We start from the raw sequence: 17,711 nt of genomic DNA, 5'->3' as shown, positions 1-17,711 counted from the left end.
CCCACAAAGACATCGTGGCACTCGGCCAGTTCCCTACTTTATACTGCTTTTTCTCAATTATGGCTCAGACACGTGAGCTGAACTGAGGTGGAATTGGCAGAAAGGAAAAAACAAAAGGCCCTTGTGCTTCCTACCATTAATCTAAGGGGCTGAACACTTTTTTGTTTAAGCTTGCAAGGCATTGTTTCCACAGTACGCAGAACTGCAGTGTATCCTCTACAAGTATACTAGGGGTGTAACAATATATCGTGCCACAATATATCGCAATACAAAAATGCAACAATACGTATCGTGGATAGTGACAATATGTATCGTGGATAGTTCACCCAAAATAGAAATTACTGTATAAGAAAAAAATCATGTTTTCAGAGTTTTAGTGTCAGTACTACATTAAACTACTATATAATGTTGATTATAATGTATAATAATGCAATGGTCAGCTTCAGAATCATGAATATTTTTATTCTGGTGTCACCATTGTCCTTGAATTACAAGTCAAAACCTGTTCATTTAAACCCACAATGTAATATCAAAGTTAGCATTTTAATCAACAGTACATTTTTTTGTTCACCTTTTATCATATGTCTTGGGAGTATCGCAATAATATCGTATCGTGAGTTCAGTATCGTGATATATATCGAATCGTGAAATGAAGGTATCGTTACACCCCTAAAGTATACTGAACTATCCAGCAAACCAGATTCACCCGTTCAAACCCTAGCTGGAGATCTAAGGTGGGTTTGGGAGTGTGTCGTATATCTGTGCAGTTGCTAGGGTGTTCAATTCAATTGTTGTTCTATTATTGTCTTCTGTGTGATTGCTAGGCAGTTGATGGAGTGTTGTGGCTGGTTGTTAGGCAGTTGCTAAAGTGCTTTAGCTGGTTACCAGGCAGTTGCTAGAGTGTTTTGGCTGGTTGCTATGCAGTTGCTGGAGTGTTTTGGATTGGTTACTAGGCAGTTGCTTAAGTGCTTTCATTGGTTGCTAGGTTGTTCTATGTGGTTTATTGGCTGTTTTGACTGATGTTAGGCATTTGCTGTGTTTTGGCTGGTTGCTAGGCTGTTGCTAGGGTGTTTCAGCATGTTGCTAGGCAGTTGCCAGAGTGTTTTAACTGGTTGTTAGGCAGTTGCTAGGGTGTTTCAGCATGTTGCTAGGAAGTTGTCAAAGTGTTTTGAACTGGTTGCTAGGAAGTTGCCAGAGTGTTTTGAACTAGTTGCCAGGCAGTTGCTAGAGTGTTTTGGCTGGTTGCCAGGCAGTTGCTAGAGTGTTTTTTGGTTGGTTGTTAGGCAGTCTCTAGAGTGTTTTGGCTGGTTGTTAGGCAGTCTCTAGAGTGTTTTAGCTGGTTGTTATGCAGTCTCTAGAGTGTTTTAGCTGGTTGTTAGGCAGCCTCTAGAGTGTTTTGGCTGGTTGTTAGGCAGTCTCTAGAGTGTTTTGGATGGTTGTTAGGCAGTCTCTAGAGTGTTTTAGCTGGTTGTTAGGCAGTCTCTAGGGTGTTTTGGCTGGTTGTTAGGCAGTCTCTAGAGTGTTTTGGCTGGTTGTTAGGCAGTCTCTAGAGTGTTTTGGCTGGTTGTTAGGCAGTCTCTAGAGTGTTTTGGATGGTTGTTAGGCAGTCTCTAGAGTGTTTTGGATGGTTGTTAGGCAGTCTCTAGAGTGTTTTAGCTGGTTGTTAGGCAGTCTCTAGGGTGTTTTGGCTGGTTGCTATAGGCAGTTGCTATAGAGGTTGACTGGTTTGTATTTAAATTGCATTGATAAATGACATTGAAGATATTTAATTAGTTTAGAAAAGCAGAGAGAATGCGATTTGCATTATGAAGCCAAATTCGGCTGGCATTATGGAAACAGTGAATACATTATGTACAACATTAAGGCCGTCCTTAATATTTGTGATGTTTACATTGGCGTTTAGCCACATGTTAATGCTCTGCAGTCTGGGGGAAACATGCATATTAAAAGCCAAATAAAGCATACGCAGTGCACTTTACAGGACTGTCCTTAGATGGAACAAATGACATGTGCAAATCTATGTTTTCATAAAGATGGAGTGTGTGCTGTTGACAATATGCTTAAGAGATTTTTTAACAATTAATAACACAGTAGATGCCTGGATTGTAAAGAGGAGACAGACAGGACTGACAGACATTCCTCTCTTGATTGACACTGTAAGTTGGCAGAGCTTCTAAACACCTGTCAGCAGGGCAGGACTTAGGGTGGTGGGGGCCCCTGGGCTTGAGTCACTTTCGGGCCCTACCGTCTATACATTACTTTAAATAGAACAAAATGATACACAAGCTATGTATTAGAGCAACACAATTCTGAATAAACTGAGAATAAAACTAGAGATCACGATTCTGAACAAACAACTAAAAAAATAACAATTTATCTTAATTGCTGAAGTCTACAAAAATGTTTCATTAATCTGAATTATTTATTAAAAAAACTTAGGTTTGAATGAATGATTTAATTCCTCAATCAAATACAATTGTTTCATAGATGAATCAGCATCTTTGAACGAATCTCCTGAATGAACGATTCAATCACAAATGTTTTTTAAAAGTAGGCTAATTTGTCGCCATCTGGTGGCGTAACAATATAATCGATCCAATCGTTATTTGAAGTGCAAAGCTACTTTCAAAAGGTGACATGGTAGCCTACAGTATACAGTGTTACATGTAAAAACCGTGCTAATTTATTTATATGACCACTGATTGAAGCTTGAAAAAGTTTGCTTAACTTTTTCAAATCTGGACAGTCAGATCCCAAACAAGCAAAAATCGTTTCCGCTGATCAAAAAGGAGACCACGGTGGACACAGTAGCCTAGTATCGATATCTCGTTATTTCGACATAAGGGGACATTCTAATCTGCATTAAGCCACATTAAGCGTTCTTATAGCCTAATGGTTTTCTATGGGAGGAAAATGCTTAACCGTTCATATTATGGGCTCATCTGATTTTTTGTACATAGCATCGCCTATTTGTTAGGATTTTAGTATCATAATGATTAGGCTTATAAATGCCCGCACAATTATCCGTGAACTTGATTTGAACAAATGCCTTTCAGCTTGTGTGTGCAAAATTCAGAATTAAATTAATGTGCAGAAATGTGTAGGCTACAAATAGAGAGTAGGATATGTAGGCCTACTATACTGTTGTAGCCATTAAAAAAGCGCGTTTCATATTTGTTATAATATTATACCTTTTTTTTTTTTTCATTGATTTCCATTTGATTTATGAAAAGTGAACAGCACGACCGAGATAGGGTGCGGAATATGAGACATTGATTTTGACCGTTGAAGTTGAAGTTGTTATAGAAAGCCTTTCTTTAAAGTGAATTTCGTTTTGTATAAATTGTATCTTAATTTTAATCAATTTTTCATCAACCAATTGCCTGTATTTAATGAATAGGCCGACGAAACAAATATAGCCTAACGGAGGCGTCCGCGCGCTCACTTGCATTGCACGTGAACTAGAGCACATCCTAACTTAACGAAACTCAGTGTATGCCTCACACAGACATGACAAATACATCAAATACACAAAGCTTGAAATGTCTTTAAACGAAATAATTAGAAAAAGGCTACTCTCTGATTATGTAATCCATTATTAGGCTTATGTGCATTTCTCTCTATAAGCGCGTTCTCACGGAGATGGCGATCGTCAACTTCATCTTTGCAGCCGAGTCGACACTTTTAGAGAAAACACTTGTTTATTAATAAAAATCAATACACGCGTCACCGGATTTACAGATGCACGCACACATTATTTCGAAATAACGAGATATTGTGTTGAAATAACATTATTATTAATAATAGCCTACATCTTTGTTAAAATAATTTAACAAATGAACGTGAACTAGTTCATTTTTAGATATGTGAACTTAGTTCATTTAAAAAAAAAAAGAACTAGCCTATGACATGAACTAGTTCATTATCATCTGTGTGAACTGAACTTTGAGCTAGTTCTTTTTAAGTATGAACTGGCACAACACTGATCGCGATGCTGAGCTACAGTGAAATGATAGAAAAGACATGATCTGTGTCAGCAATTCGCCTCATTCGCGCAAACTGGATGCGCGAATGAGGCTCGCGTCTACCGCGCCGCGCTAAACACCGCGCCGCAGGACCTCTAGACGCGCGTTACATTGACTTAACATTGAAATCACTCGCGCCAGACGCTCAAGAGTGAGTGAGTAATCATTTTAAAATAAAATTGACTTTAATCAAACCACGGATCCGTGATAAGTTTTGTGATCCGTCTCGCCACTAGTAGCACTATGATCACTTTGAGGGGGGGATAAATTTATCCCCACCGGGGATACAAATAATTAAGCAGAGGCAGGGATACATTGACCAGAAAGGGGGAAATCCCACGCATCCCCCCCGGCAAATCGCACCCTGGATATATTATTGAAAAAAATCAAACGTAAAAGGGCGGGGCCCCCTATTGAGCGGGGCCCATGGGCTTGAGCCCAGTCAAGCCCAATGGTAAGTCCGGCCTTGCCTGTCAGTCATCTTGGCAGAAACACTAAACAGGAAAAGGGAAAAATGTGACTTTTGATTTCAGCAAAACCAGACATTGCTTGATCATATCTTTAGAAAATGCTCACATTCAGTCAACACACGTAGATAGATAGATAGATAGATAGATAGATAGATAGATAGATAGATAGATAGATAGATAGATAGATAGATAGATAGATAGATAGATAGATAGATAGATAGATAGATAGATAGTGTTGGATGTTCATCTAATGGTCGGTAGGGGGCGTCTACACTGGTGTTAGTGGAAAGCAAAGCACCTTACACTACAGTCAGACTCAGCATGATGTTTCCTTTCCTCCCTGATGGAGAGAAAGACGGAGGAGATGCTGCTTCTGCTGCTGAAATCTCCCGTTTCTCTGGCGTATTCATGGATTCTCGCGACTCCGGGATCATTTCATGAATGCTGGATCAGTTTTATTCGTGGAAGCTCATAAAAAACAGAGGTCGATGTTGCGGATGAGAGTTGATGTCGTCGACAGGGTCGCGCGCATTCCTACGAATTCGCCGGAAGAATCTGCGCGAGGGATTGTTTCTATTTCGATGTAGAGCGATCACGATGATGGATGCTGTTTATATCGAAGAACGGGAATATTGTTATTAATAACACACACACACACACACACACACACACACGTATAAAGACGCTTTGAAGAGGCCTGTGTCCTGCTTTGACCGATATCGTCACCTCACATCATTGAAGCATGTAGGCTATAATTACTTTTTAAATAGGCCTAATAATGATCGCGTATGTATACTAACATGTTCGTTATTTTCTTTATAACAACGTACTATTATATTTTATCTAATTTATTTAAAGTCAACTGTCAGAGTGATGCATTCATAATTGCTACTGCTTAAAATGCTATTTTAAAGCAGTAGTTCATTAAAAAAATATATTCTGTCATTATTATTTATTATATAGAGTTTGTATAATATATTGTAGCCTACCAGCTGACTGAATTATCTGTCATCATCGGTAGATTATTTATCTGCTGTAATAAGTTAGCAGCCTTTTATGACTTTATCCTTATATTGTTTTCTTAACAAATACTGAACGTTTTAAATTATAAATAATATGACACTGAGGAAGGCAAAGAGCCGAAACGTTTATTAACTTTATCTCCTTGTCTATAATAAAAGATTTTTAGAGTGCAGACCTTTTTTGCATTTCTTATTAATATTATAATAATAAATCTGAAAATAATTAATGATTTTTTTGAATTCAACTTCTTTTTTAACCCAGACGAATAACCCAGTTGATTAGTTTACTTTATTTTTATTTTTACGACTAATATGTGATATAGTTTATTGCGATTTAGTCTGATTTGTTGTAAATATTCGGTCTGAAAACGATGATCGACTAATCGATGTGGAGTCGAGAGGTCATGGAGGCCGTTTAACCCCTAAATAACCGGGCTAAAATAAAATGTAGAAAATACGTTTCTCGTAATATTATATATTTTTATCTATTTTATTTGAACTCAGCTGTCAGAGTGATGCTTTCATCACATAGCAACCGCTCAAATTTGATATTTTAAAGCAGTAGTTCATTAAAATAAAATAAAAATCCGCCATTATTAGTTATTATGTAGAGTTTGTGAATGATATTGTTCCAGCTCCTGCTCACTTAATTATCTTCATCACTCTTTTTTTGCTGTAGTAAGTTAGCAGTCTTTTATGACTTTCTCCTTATACTGTGTCCATAGGCTAGAGGAACTTGTAAACCAGTGGGTTTGGCGGCAGGACTTCTGGCTTCCTCCGGGCGTCACATGGAAAGATATCGCGGACGGGACATCAGATGGAAGTCGGCATCCCGTACCCCGTGACCTGCTCATCTGCCTGCCCTTGGCCCTGGGTTTCATCGCCCTGCGCTTTGTCTTTGAAAGGTCGATATCAATATCATGTCTTCATTGAATTATGTTTAAATTGATTACATTACTGTAGAACATGGTGCTCTGTAGCTTTAAATCCAAGCAGACTAAGCTGTTAAAGGGGTCATCGGATGCCCATTTTCCACAAGTTGGGATGATTCTTTAAAGTTTGTAACATACTTTGGTTAAAATTCCTCAATAGTTGTGTAAAACAACACCATTTTACCTCCTCAAAAACAGCTCTCGGTCCATGTCTCTTTAAATGATAATGAGAACACACCCCCCCTCTTCAATGAGGCGTGTCGACACAAGACACATAAAGTGATGCCTTTGCGGACAGTATACAAATGGCTGAGGGTGGAAAAATGCTAATACGGGAAATATGCTAATACGGGACAGTCCGTCAGCGGTTGGGGGCGGAGCATGAGCAATATCATATTGCTCATGCTCCGCCCCCGACCGCTGACGGACTGTCCCGTATTAGCATATTTCCCGTATTAGCATATTAGCATACATCAGAAAATCCAAACGGCTTGATTATTGAGTGTTTAGGCTTTTTGAGGATAAAAAAAAAGGAGTAAATGGATTTTGTTCATTGTATGGCGGTTGTGTCCACACACTGCAAAGACACATTTATACGCAAACACCATATAAAAGTGAATTTTGCATCCGATGACCCCTTTAAAGCTTGCTTCTACGCATGCGCAAGTACGTGTTACGGTGATGAAGGTTTATGCTTGCATGTTGAACTCCCGCATCTCCACCAGTAAAGATATAAGTTGTTAAACGAAAATTTGCCTTGCCGCTCGTCATTCAACGATTACATTAATGCAGAGCATTGTCTAAGTAGGCACACACTCTGATTGGTCCTTCATAAATACATATTATTTATTTATCTATCTATTTTTAATGAGAATTTAGCACATTTCCCACCCAATGCTAATTCAAGTAATGCAAAACAAATATTACTACACAATAATTATAAAATAATACTGTCAATAATTATATATAATTTTTAATAATATAACATTTTAAACTAGGCGCAATGTGACGCATTTACACAAAACTGTTGTGCGATGTGAAAAAAACGCCAATCAGAAGATATTTCATGTTAAATGCATATTTATGAGAAGCAATATTTTGGACCAATGAGTTTCGCCATGGGCGGGGCTAACAAGCATTATGCAAATCAACAAAATGTTGCTTGTCTAAACAAAATTTAATTGAACAAAATATGCTAAATTAAATGAGGTGAAGGACTCGCCCTTGGCAGTTACATTCACCATTATTATAGAGTCCAGCTGTTTCTTACGTCCTCCTGAAACTAAATCTGGACCTGATGGTCCCCAACATCTGGGTCTACACCATCTTGCGTTTGAGTAAAGATCGTCAAAAGTGTATCGTTTGCGTTTGTGAACCGAATCGCTCTCTTAACAAAAGCCATTGTGTGTGTCTCGTAGGGTTGTGGCGCTGCCGCTCAGCCGACGGTTGGGAGTCCGGGACAGGGTTTGGGTTCATGCCACGCCTGTCCCGAAGCTGGAGGCGTTTTACCTGCAGAAGAAGAAGCAGCCGTCACAGGTTAGTGAGTCACATGTGCACCTGTGTGTGCCAAGAATGAGATATTAATTCAGTTTATCAACATCAGAGGCTCTGATGCCACTGTTACACCCTACATAGAGCATAAGCACGAGCATGTAGCACAGCACACAGATATTGGGTACAATTGTGCAATTTATTGTGCAATTTATCAATATTTTTCAGTATTAAACAAAAAATATTCAAGTTCCTTTTTTTTGTGTGCATTTTTGTTGCAGTGCATTTTGGGATTGCATTCAACTCCCTGAATTATACATTCAGTGCTGACTTAGATTTTGGCCAAAATTATGTGTGTAGGCAGCAAAACATTAGAATGTAATATTAAACATTTATAAATTATTAATAATTGATATATAAAAATATGAATACGTTTTTAGTCTTTGTTAATTATTATAAAGCATGTTTAAAACGATAATGAATGATCTAAGATAATTATATTATAGTATATTAATAAAAGAATAAAACATATTTCAGTAAATAAATATTTAAATAAATAATTAATCACACTAAATAATTAATAAAGACAATGAAAATCATTACATTTTAATAATTATTAAATCAGACAGATTCATAAATGTCTGTTGTATATATATATATATTATAGTAGTGATAAATAATATAATGAGTAATTATGTATTACATTTTAAAACATATTTATTTGAATATTTCCTCAATATTTATTGATTTTAGGGTAAAAAATTTGTAATGTTTGGGGAAGGGCCCTTTAAGTTTTACCGTGTCTGTGTTTTTCTTCAGAATGATTTGGTGTTATTGGAAAAGCACTGCGGACTCACTCAGCGCCAAATCCAGACCTGGCTGCGTCAGCGCCGGAACCAGGACAGACCCAGCAACACCAGGAAGTTCTGCGAAGCTTCGTACGTTCACATATTTTCTGCCTAAAAATAGGCTATCATAATTTGTGACCCTGGATCACAAACCTAGTCTGGAGTCGCACGGGTATATCTGTGGCAATAGCAACTATACACTGTACGGGTCAAAATTATCCATTTTTCTTTTATGCCCAAAATCATTCGGATATTAAGTAAAGATCATGTTCCATGAAGATATTTAGTAAATTTCCTACCGTAAATATATAAAACATGTATTTTTGTGAGTGAATGCAGCACAATCGTGAACATAAATGCACAACTTTAAAGGAGATTTTCTCAATGTTTACATTTTTTTGCTCCTCAGATTCCAGATTTTCAATAGTTGTATCTCGACCAAATATTGTCCTATCCTAACAAACCACACATCCATGGAAAGCTTATTTATTCAGCTTTCAGATGATATATTAATCTCAATTTTAAAAAATTGACCCATGTGACTGGTTTTGTGGTCCAAGGTCACATTTGCGATTGGTTTGCATTTGATTAGAGTGGTCTTTTCTGTCTGTTTTCTCAGGTGGAGATTTGTCTTTTATCTCATTGCGTTCTCAGCTGGTCTCATCTCCCTGATTAATGTGAGTATCTCCAATGACTTTCACTCTGCTGTGATTTCTAAAGCATCTAACCAATTCTTTCCTCAGAATCGACCCCCTCACGATCACCTTTGCAAGTAAATATAATGAAATATCGAGATGTTCTCAGAAACAAGGTGCCATTTGTGCCTGACAATTTCAGAATGTTTTTATTTTTAGCATTTCATTTGAAAAAAAAAAAAATTCTACACTTTCAAGAAGTTTTCTCACCATTTGTGAAATAATTTTGCAGTATTTTTTGTTATTATGAAAAATGTTTTCTTTAAATTAAGACACTATTTTGCTTCCATAAGTTGTCTTCTTTTAGACTTGTGGAAAGAAAACATCCCAAATACACATTTAAGTATTTATTTTACTGCAATGTATTTCTTTGCGTCTGTAGATTTCCATATTTAAAGGCCGTTCTCTCAAAATGAGTTTCTCTCTCCACTTCAGTAGCACTTATACACACCAAACTTTACAGTTTTATTCTCTTCTATATTCTGAAGGTTTTTACTGAGGGGTTTGTTGATACAGTATAATTCCCCTGATTTATATAACATTTAACCCCAAATAACATGGAGAAAATGTATTTTTTCTGGCTGTTGACAGTATTTTCTGATTACTGGACTGATAAAAAGAGAAATCCAAAATCTCTTCTGTAAAAACCTTTAACTCTAACATGTGAACAAAATCAAACAAACTTTTTGAACCTGGCTTTATCCAGTGTTTAGATTAATGTTCTGGAAATGTATGCAAATTAGCCTATTATTGAATTAAATTAGCTCACTATTGAATTATATAATGCGTCATTTGCATATTTAAACCAAAAATTCTTAATGTACTCTGATTAATAAACTGGGGAAAGTATGGTGGTATCTAATAGTTACATTTTTCCCTATTCACTTGTGATGTCTTGCCTTGAGAAAGTGAAGAAAGTAAAGAAGTTAAGTTATTTTTTTATATTAATTTTATTTAAAGTTAAATATTTCTAGAGATATCTATCTATCTATCTATCTATCTATCTATCTATCTATCTATCTATCTATCTATCTATCTATCTATCTATCTATCTATCTATCTATCTATCTATCTATATTAAAATTTAGTAAAATTTATTTAAAAATGTGTATTTCCTCTTGGTAATTTCTAAATTGGTGGTCCTTTTATGAACAATAAATTGGTGCATGTTGCTCCAAAAAGTGTTTTTGTAATCAAAACTTCGCTTTTGCACAATAATCATTTTTGTCAATTTATGTTCTTCAGACCCCATGGTTTTGGGATCATCGGGAATGCTGGCACGGATACCCACGACAGGTCCGTAAAAAACGCCTCTTAACACACGCTCACTTCCTGTGAACAATCCCAGGAACTTTATTCACTCTGTTGAGCCTCTTTGAAGGAGATTAGGCAGAAATCTGAGGAACTAGTCAACGCCGCACCCTACGATACCATCAAAACAGTCATGATTCATCTTACAAGAGCCAGAAATATATTGAATCATCAATCTCCTTAGTGAAAATGTTAATTTAAAACTAGATTAAAAAATTTTTTTTTGTCAAGACAAAGTTTGACGTTGGCTTGATAAATGCTGGCGAAAAATTTAAGTAGTTTAAAAAAAAATTAAGTTGAAAGGTTTTAAGTTTACATCTTTTAAGTCTGAAATAGTTTTATGTTCGAAGTAGATTTAAAAAGTAGGTTTTAAGGCCAGAAAGAAAGATCCATATATACATTGATGGTAGATAGATAGATAGATAGATAGATAGATAGATAGATAGATAGATAGATAGATAGATAGATAGATAGATAGATAGATAGATAGATAGATAGACAGATAGATAGATAGATAGATAGATAGATAGATAGATAGACAGATAGATAGATAGATAGATAGATAGATAGATAGATAGATAGATAGATAGATAGATAGATAGATAGACAGATAGACATCTTTTTTATTATGTTAGGTTTCATAAAATTCATAGTTGTGCTTTTCCAGATCATATTGTCATATTATTTCTGATTTCATCTGTAGGCCGTAGCAGAAGCTCAGTACTGGTATTACATCATGGAGTTGTCCTTCTACCTCTCGCTTCTGCTCTGCGTGTCTGTGGACATAAAGCGCAAAGTAAGTTTGACTCCCTCAACATGAACTTATAAGGATCTTATACTTGATAAATTGTGCTTATGTGTTTTTTTTCCTGGTTGTGTAGGACTTTAAAGAGCAAATCATCCACCACATCGCCACCATTTTCCTCATTGCGTTCTCGTACTGTGCGAATTATGTACGAGTGGGAACCCTGGTGATGCTCGTCCACGACTCCTCGGACTTCCTGCTGGAGGTAAATCGCTGAATTTGATTGGCTGCTCTGTGAGTCTCAGTCTTAAGATACATTAGTGAATACTGATACAATTGAAACAATAGTTCTATGGTCCCAATTGGCACTTAATTCGGACAATATTCATCGCGGAAGTTTTTACTGTTTAACAGTTTTGATCTTGTCAGATTTTTTTTAGAAGTTGTTTCAGGTTCTTTTTGCGTCAGGGTTAAATAAATACCAGGAAATACATTATAGATTCACAAATTCCCCTTAGTTTTTTCCTTAATAGTAACAGAATGAAGCACATAAACTTCCATCAGTTTATCGCTCACATAAATAACCAATGTTTCATCTCTGTTTAATTGTTGATTTGCAGTCTGCCAAAATGTTCAATTACGCTGGATGGAGGAAGACCTGCGATGCCCTGTTTGTCATTTTCGCCGCGGTTTTCCTGCTAACTCGCCTCGTGGTTTTCCCGTGCAGGTAATAACTTCATCGCATCATGTATGAAGGCACAGTTAATTTGAAACGCTGATTTTGAATACATTCTTCTCAAGTATAAGATGTCCAGATGGCTTAAAACATTACTTATAAACTTCACTTCCAGAGTTATCTATACAGCTGTGGTGGATTCATTGGACGTCTTTCTTCCGTACTCTGGTTATTATTTCTTAAACGGCCTATTGCTGGTTCTTCAAGCACTGCACATCTTCTGGGCTTGGTTGATTCTTCGAATGGTTCACAAATTTGTCTTTTTAGGCAAAGTAAGTATCAACGTTGCTATCTCTGTAAGTTTTTCCTAAGTGTTACAGAATAGTCATTTAAAAATATTTAAAAAGTCAATTATTTTCTAAGTGTTACGGAATAGTCATTTAAAAACCGTCGTGTTTTTTAAGGTGGAACGTGATGAACGGAGTGATGAAGAGAGTGAGATTGATGAAGATGAAGTTGGAGAAGAAGAGTGCAGCAGGGAACAGAAAAAGGGTGCATTTAACTCAAAATTGGCATCATTGGCCAATAACTGTGTTTTGAACAATTTAACCAATCAGAGACGAAAAATGAATAGCAGAACGCCAAAAGCCAGATAGTAAAGCTACTTTATTGATTTTTTGTTTTGTTTAAACATCTCAAATCACTTCCTTATCTTGTTTGTCAAGGTCTAACTTTGATTTCAGATTGACAATGTTTTGGTTGTGTGATATGGAGAACTTAATGCACTGATTGCGTAGAACAATTACTACTACTTGTTTGTATTATTACATTACCATTAGAGTATATTTGATATGGGTTCACACTCACAGCGCTGTCTTTAATTGGTTTAATTAAAGTTAGTCTAATTAATCAAAGTGTGATGGCTGTGTAGAACTTAAACAGCAAAAAATAAATAGATTGGGTGCATAAAAAGGATTCATAAACACTTATTGAACTGTTGTTTAAATTAGGTTGCTAATGTGCTCCAACTGTTCATTGTGGAACAGTGATAAGTAAACACAAGTCAGCTCTCCTGATGAGAGATACCCACAATATTTAGGGGCATTCTTTTTAAGTACTTTTAATGGAACAAAACATGGATATTTAAGTCTTCTAAGTTGTGTGAAAGAGTGGCTCTTGTTTTTCTAAATGTGGGCATTTGTGGACCACTTAGAAAAGACTTAGAGCGCCATCTATTGGTGAAATATCCAATTGTCTTTGTGATTTTGCTACTGTTGCAAGGAACTACAGGGGCTTGTTGTTTTGTAAGATAGTACTTCTTGTTGTGCATTGCCTTACCAAACAAGAAATGCGATGATTTGTGCATAGAAATCTTAAAAGTAAAAGTGGGTAGTGGGATTTGAGGACTCCTATGTAGACCCCTTAATTTCTTGATTATTGAATCTGCTCCAAGGGCTACATGTTTTTGTTGTTCTGCATAGGGCTGGAAATGTATTCATGTTTAGAATACATTCACACACCTAGCCTAAGTTGTTTATTTGCACCATAGCCATAAACTGAGCCTTTGTCGGAAATCTGTGCATCTGTCCTACAGTTTCACTTTTGGTTTAAAATGACCTGTGATTGTTTTTGTATGTTTAGTTATTGGGATTTTACTGTGCTCTGATTTCATTAATACTAACATACTGCAGATGTTATTTAAGTATATTGTAACGATGACAGAAGAGGGATATATTATGAAACAAGAACTTTCATCTTCGATACTGTGTTATTATAACATATAGTACTTATTTCTCACTCCACCATTTTCTCTGTGACCTTTTGAATAACAATAAAAATGTTAAGAACAATGATCCTCATATAACTAATTATTCCCAAACTTGCTCAACAAAATATTTCTGTATTTGGTTTATTGTATGTCATTTGGCTGAAAGAAAGAACCGTGTTAACATGGCTTCAGAAGGGATTCACATGCAGACAGAACCTCTTACGGGTACAGGACAGGGTATTTTATCATCAATTTCTAAGCAAGTGTCAATGTAAGGATCCAGTAGGATCATGTTTGGTAATGTTTTGTTATTCTTCCTCTCGCTTAGTATGTAAATCTGCCCGTTTACTGTGGCACAGCCTGTGAAGAATTTGTTGTCCAGACAGTCCTCTTGAAGAATGGTCCACTCGTCTGTGTCGATGTCTAAGCGCATAGCCTGTCCTCCTAGCAGATAGAGAGCACCATTGAGCTCTGTTGCAAGGAGGTCGTAACTGGAAAAGAAGTACATGTGTACAGAACTGATACAGGACTGGTTGAAGTAGCATCTGTGCATTGCCTTAAAACAGGAGTGGGAAACTCTGGCCCTCGATGTCCATTGTACTGCAAAGTTTAGCTTCAATCCTAATCAAACACACCTGCCAGTAGTTTTCAAGCAATTGTGATTTTTCAGATTTGTTTGATATGTGTTGGAGCTCAACTCTGCAGGGCAGTGGACCGTGATGGCCAGAGTTGCCCATTTCTTCCCTAAAACAAGTTGGACACAATAGTTTACTCACCGTGGGAATGGAGAATATGACACCACGTCCCACTGGTCAACCTCTGGCCTGTACCTCTGAATCCCACTGTAAACTTCTCCATTCTCATCCAGACCACAGGCCACATAAATACAAGTCCCCAAACTGACAATAGCCGCCCTTTCCACAGCCCTCACCATGGGACTGACAGCGTCCCATTCTTCTGCTCCCAGAACCAACCTCTCAACGTCAGCCACAGGTCCCTCATCCATGCTACCACCAAATACAAACAGCTTGACTTCCAGAGCCGCTGAGCAGTGGCTGTGTCTGGACTTCTGCATCGCCGGGCCGTCCACCCACCGCTCATTGGCACACTGATAAATGCTCACCCAGTCCACGTTGTACCACAACACATCCCGGAAGTAGCCTCCAGTCACTACTATGCTGTCCCCTTAGAGAAAGTAATAGCATTTTAGATGGTGAGGACAGTAAGACAAAGAATGTGAAATAACATCCCTATTCTGTTCCTGGAGATCTACATTAATGCAAAGTTCCCAAATCAAACACCTAAACAAGCTCATTAAGATCAGGAATACTCGATAGTTACAAACCAAGTGTATTGGAGCAGGGTTGGAACTGAACTCTTCTGAAAGGAGCTCTTCTTTTGCAGGGATGGGTGGGATTGGCACAATCCACTGTAAAGGTGAAACTGATACTACAACTGCATTTCTTCCTTATGCGGTCCACAGAGAACAAATTAAGTTGTTTAACTTCAAGTATGACTGGACAATAATTAGTAATAGTTCTGGTTGGCTATTCATATCGCAAAGCATTTTGGTTATATGCTGTTTTGTGCTCACCCTCTTGCACAAGTGTAGTATTTTTAATTAGGTAGATCTACAGGAACAGGTTTGGGCACTCCTGACATAAAAGGCTTATATTGGGAAAGGCATGCAACACCTTGATCAACCAATATTCAGAAAGGTCATTATGCTAACAACTTGTGGCAGATTCAAATGTATAGGGCCAGGTGAGGTTGTTACCTACTGCAGCCACGGAGTACTGTGTGAGACACTTCTTTTGCATGGGTGGATGGGATTGCCACCTTCCACTGTAGGGGTGGAACTGGTACAGCAACTGCTCTTCTTGCTCATGCGGCCCACCGAGAACAAACAGAGTTTCCCTTGAACGAGTTCTAGGGATAGACCTGCCCATGGTCCAACTACTGGGCAAGTTATTGTTCAGTCTACAAATTAGCTTAGCACGTGGGTCTGAACTGTTTATCTTGGTCAGAAGATCAGTAATGTAGGGAAGACTTAAGCACTCAGGCCTAACCAGGCCCACTAGTTCCATGAAGTCTTCTTCCCGACTTGGGGCAAATACTGCCCAGCGAAGGGCCACGTCAAGGACCAGGTCTTCCCTGGGAATGCTTAAGTTGTCGCTAGCGAGGAGGTCGGCAATGCTTTCCTTTGAAAGGAACATAAAGTCCTGTTCGGAGGCTATGGCAGGTAGATGGGTCAAGACTACTTCCCTTGCTGCGGCGTAGAGGTCCAGACAGCCAAGCTGCCAAGCATATGCCATCATTCCCAAGCAGTTACTAAGATGCAATTGCCTTTCCAAGAACTTACAGCAGAGTAGCCGAGCCCTGTCCAGCTGAAGGAAGTCGGCGGCCTCCAGAATATCAAGGACGTTCTTTCTGTCTAGGGTCAGCTTTAAGTTCTTTGTGAACTCCATTAGGGTGTGAAACTGCCATAGTCCAACTCCCTTAATCTCAATGTGCTTCCTAGTGCTCTCCCGACCGCCGCCGAAGAACAAGGCTCGGAAGTAGGGACTCAGCTGGGCCAAATGCTTGCGGTTCACAAAGAATAACTCTCCCTCCACTTGGAGCACTACGTCAGGAGCATGCTGGTCCTCCTCAATGAAATCTTTCTCAGTTTCTGGGCTCCGAACATTGGTACCTACTTCTTGCTTTACACAAGCCATGATTGTGCACCCACCCTCCCACCACTTGCTTCATCTGCTGAAGCGAATCATGTGACATTTATAGCCTTGCCCTAGCCTGTCACATACTCTCCATGGGAATGGGGTCAGCAAGCAAAGGAATACAAGGGCTAAATATATCTTGGGTACAGTGCTAGCAATGCCTGATTTCAAAAAGCCCACAAAATGCTTTTGTAAATATATTTAAGGATTATTATACACTGCAAGGCTGAAGTCAGTCTCCACGTCAAGGTTTGAAATGTGTACGTATGCAAGATTTAAGTCAATACCACAAGGGGTAGAGTTTGGACAACTAAATGGCTTTAACCCATTTGAGGATTTTACTTAGGGAAATATTGATGAATACAAATTTTTTTTTTTTTTTTATCTATATGGCTCAAGACATTACATGGAGGGTTTCATGTATTTTCAATAAATATGCATTACACTTTTGGAATTTTGTGATCTTGTCACCATTTTATACCATTTTAGTAATTTAAACAAATGCACAATTTTAGCCTACTCTAAATCTTGGATACATCCTAACATTTATTTACATATATTAATTTGATTTCACTGCAATATTTGAAAACAAGAATAATGCAATTCAATGTTCATACATTTAACTTCAAGTATAACTGCACAAGAACTGTATAAAGAGTATCACAAGCGTAATTTTGTTTTTGAAACTCTTTTCCTTATCTGATAAAAATGAAATGGACTGTCAAAAGTTTGCCATCTCCCCGTCGGGGAATCGAACCCCGGTCTCCCGCGTGACAGGCGGGGATACTTACCACTATATAAACGAGGAGCAAGCCAAAAACACAGCCAATAGATGGCATCAAGAACCTGTGATGTAGAAATACACAACATTGACTGGAACTGGCATTATATATATATATTTTTATATGGGGTTATCAGTGTTTTACAGGAATGCCATGATAGTATTCTTTGAAATATGACTTAAATACTATATAGGAACTCCCAATACCATCCTATCAACCAAAGTATTGT

The 17,711-nt window shown here is 37.7% G+C and overlaps 2 protein-coding genes across 2 annotated transcripts; one reads left to right on the top strand and one right to left on the bottom strand.

Annotated features, from left to right (window-relative positions):
- Window positions 1-4,786: 4,786 nt before the first annotated feature.
- cers4a (ceramide synthase 4a) lies at window positions 4,787-12,871 on the top strand (the record flags this gene model as incomplete). The annotated part of the gene is made up of 11 exons (XM_079594292.1): window positions 4,787-5,239; window positions 6,243-6,422; window positions 7,868-7,985; window positions 8,760-8,878; window positions 9,408-9,465; window positions 10,729-10,779; window positions 11,498-11,590; window positions 11,676-11,804; window positions 12,160-12,266; window positions 12,391-12,547; window positions 12,680-12,871. Coding segments are annotated over exons 1-11 (1,206 nt in total). The 5' UTR covers window positions 4,787-5,237.
- A 1,302-nt stretch (window positions 12,872-14,173) lies between these two features.
- Window positions 14,174-17,172, bottom strand: LOC306989011 (kelch-like protein 23). The gene is made up of 3 exons (XM_079594291.1): window positions 15,761-17,172; window positions 14,760-15,168; window positions 14,174-14,474 (listed from the first exon to the last, which is right to left on the bottom strand). Exons 1-3 carry the CDS (start codon window positions 16,698-16,700, stop codon window positions 14,183-14,185), a joined length of 1,641 nt encoding a protein of 546 aa, XP_079450417.1. The 5' UTR covers window positions 16,701-17,172; the 3' UTR covers window positions 14,174-14,182.
- Between the last annotated feature and the right edge of the window lie 539 nt (window positions 17,173-17,711).

The sequence above is a fragment of the Phoxinus phoxinus genome, assembly GCF_949152265.1.
Source record: "Phoxinus phoxinus genome assembly, chromosome: 20".
NCBI lineage: Eukaryota > Metazoa > Chordata > Actinopteri > Cypriniformes > Leuciscidae > Phoxinus > Phoxinus phoxinus.
The sequence above is the reverse complement of the archived record's forward strand: the minus strand, read 5'-3'. Positions and strand labels throughout refer to the sequence as shown.

Bases quoted from the DNA above. Each gene is read 5' to 3' on its own strand.
- LOC306989011 (XM_079594291.1), bottom strand. From the start codon at position 16,700: ATGGCTTGTGTAAAGCAAGAAGTAGGTACCAATGTTCGGAGCCCAGAA. The intron at 15,169-15,760 runs GTAACAACCTCA...ACTTTCTCTAAG, and splicing joins GTACTCCGTGGCTGCAGTAG to GGGACAGCATAGTAGTGACT. The intron at 14,475-14,759 runs GTGAGTAAACTA...CTTCTTTTCCAG, and splicing joins TCATATTCTCCATTCCCACG to TTACGACCTCCTTGCAACAG.